Consider the following 2,084-nt stretch of genomic DNA (forward strand, 5'->3'; position numbering starts at 1 on the left):
CCTCCCATGCTGAGGATGTAGGGGTGGAAAAGGAAGGTGACATCTGAACTCAGCATCGTCAGACAAGTATGAGTGAATGTGGTGAAGGGAGAAAAAAGGGAATTTAAGACAGGGGATCAGGTATATCTGGATTTCCACAAGTTTGTTTTTTTTTTTAAGATATTTATTCAGCATCATGATCAGACTATTACATTTAGCAATCAACAGCATGGATGCAAAAAAACAGAAAAAAACAAAAAAAAAACTACACTAAAACCCTGTGTTGGAATGCTGTACACTTTCCCCAGAACAGAAACTAAAATAACCTGTTATACAATTAGTCACAAATACAGTCCTTGAGGTTTCTTTACCCATACACATGAGTATTGTCTAAAGCATGTCTTCCTTGTATCAGCTAGGCCCTGCCACCACTGTGCTTGGCTGAGTTCACAAATCTGTTGCAACCTGTGGCTTCCTTGTCACTTCTTGGCTCTCCTCTCCTGCTAAACTTTGTTTCCTGGCAGTAATTAAAACCTTCTGCCACTCCCATAGCTGCTGCTGCTGCTGGAACTGCAATAGCCGCCTTGGTTTTGTGGTTTGGCAAAGTATTGGCCTCCACCACCATAGGGGCCAGAACCTCTGCTTCCAAAGTTTCCTCCTTTCATGGGTCCAAAATTTGAAGATTGATTGTTGTAATTGCCAAAATCATTGTAGCTTCTGACACCTCCAAAATTACTTCCACTACCACTACCAAAGCTGTCTCTGCCTCCTCCATTGTTATAGCTGTCATAGCCTCTGCTCCTTCCATAGCCACTGCCCTGGTTTCCATAACCCTGTCCATCACTTCCATAGCCTCTGTTTCCTGCAGAGTAACCAGGGCCACCTCCTCTATAACCACCATCATTACCAAATCCATTATAGCCATCCCCACTGCCACCATATCCACCTTCATCACAGCTGCCACCAAAGCCACCTTGACCACCGAAGTCTCCTTCACAACCAAAGTTGTCATTCCCACCAAAATCACCTCAGTGAACACCACCAAAGTTTCCAGAACCACTTCGACCTCTTTGGCTAGATGAAGCACTAGCCATCTCTTGCTTTGAAAGGGCTTTCCTTACTTCACAGTTATGGCCATTCACTGTGCGGTATTTCTGAATGACAATCTTGTCTATAGATTCATGGTCATCAAAAGTTATGAAAGCAAATCTTCTCTTTTTGCCACTGCCTTGGTCTGTCATGATTTCAATCACTTCAATTTTTCCCAAATGTTCAAAATAATCTCTTAGGTGTTGTTCTTCAGTGTCTTCTTTAATGCCACCAGCAAAAATCTTTTTCACTGTTAAGTGGGCACAAGGTCTTTGAGAATCTTCTCTTGAGATGGCCCTCTTTGGTTCCACAACTCTTCCATCCACCTTGTGTGGCCTTGCATTCATGGTTGCGTCTACCTCCTTCACAATGGCATATGTGACAAACCCAAAGCCTCTGGAGTGCTTGGTGTTTGAATCCCTCATTACCACATGGTCTATGAGCATTCCCCTTTGCTCAAAATGGCTCCTCAGACTCTCACTTGTTGTTCCAAAGCCGAAAACTCTGATGAAGAGCTTCCACAGCTGTTGGGACTCTTTGGGAGACTCTGACTTAGACATGACAGCGGTAGACGGGGGAGACTTTAACGATGTTTACTTGGTGGCATCCACAGGCAGAAAGCAGAACACTATTCCTTTAAGAAGTAACATTGCTGCCCTGGATCCATCATGTCCCTTGATGCCAGGTCTTAAAAGCCCCAGTTCTTTCTTTCCTTTTAGGGGCTTAGTCTAGTAGAATGCTTGGCGAGGACTGAAAGTCAATTCTAGGTTGTCCAATAGGACTTATGGCAATTTTATCCCATATGTGCATTGTGCATGTCCATTATTTTATATAGAACTATAGATACGATCAATAGTTTCAAGTCATTTAGACAGTATTATTTTAGTTGGAGTTTTTTTTTTAATACAGCTGTAGGCTGCCTTTTATTTTTTATTTTTTTAACATCTTTATTGGAGTATAATTGCTTTACAATGGTGTGTTAGTTTCTGCTTTATAACAAAGTGAATCAGTTATAC

General features: G+C 42.1%; 1 protein-coding gene across 1 annotated transcript; it reads right to left on the minus strand.

Moving 5' to 3' along the window:
• Positions 1-506: 506 nt before the first annotated feature.
• Positions 507-1,628, minus strand: LOC307185907 (heterogeneous nuclear ribonucleoprotein A1-like; the record flags this gene model as incomplete). The annotated part of the gene is given in 2 exon segments (XM_079920464.1): positions 507-1,007; positions 1,011-1,628. Coding segments are annotated over 2 exon segments (1,119 nt in total).
• Positions 1,629-2,084: the final 456 nt, after the last annotated feature.

Source organism: Stenella coeruleoalba (assembly GCF_951394435.1).
Source record: "Stenella coeruleoalba genome assembly, chromosome: 4".
Taxonomy (NCBI): Eukaryota; Metazoa; Chordata; class Mammalia; order Artiodactyla; family Delphinidae; genus Stenella; species Stenella coeruleoalba.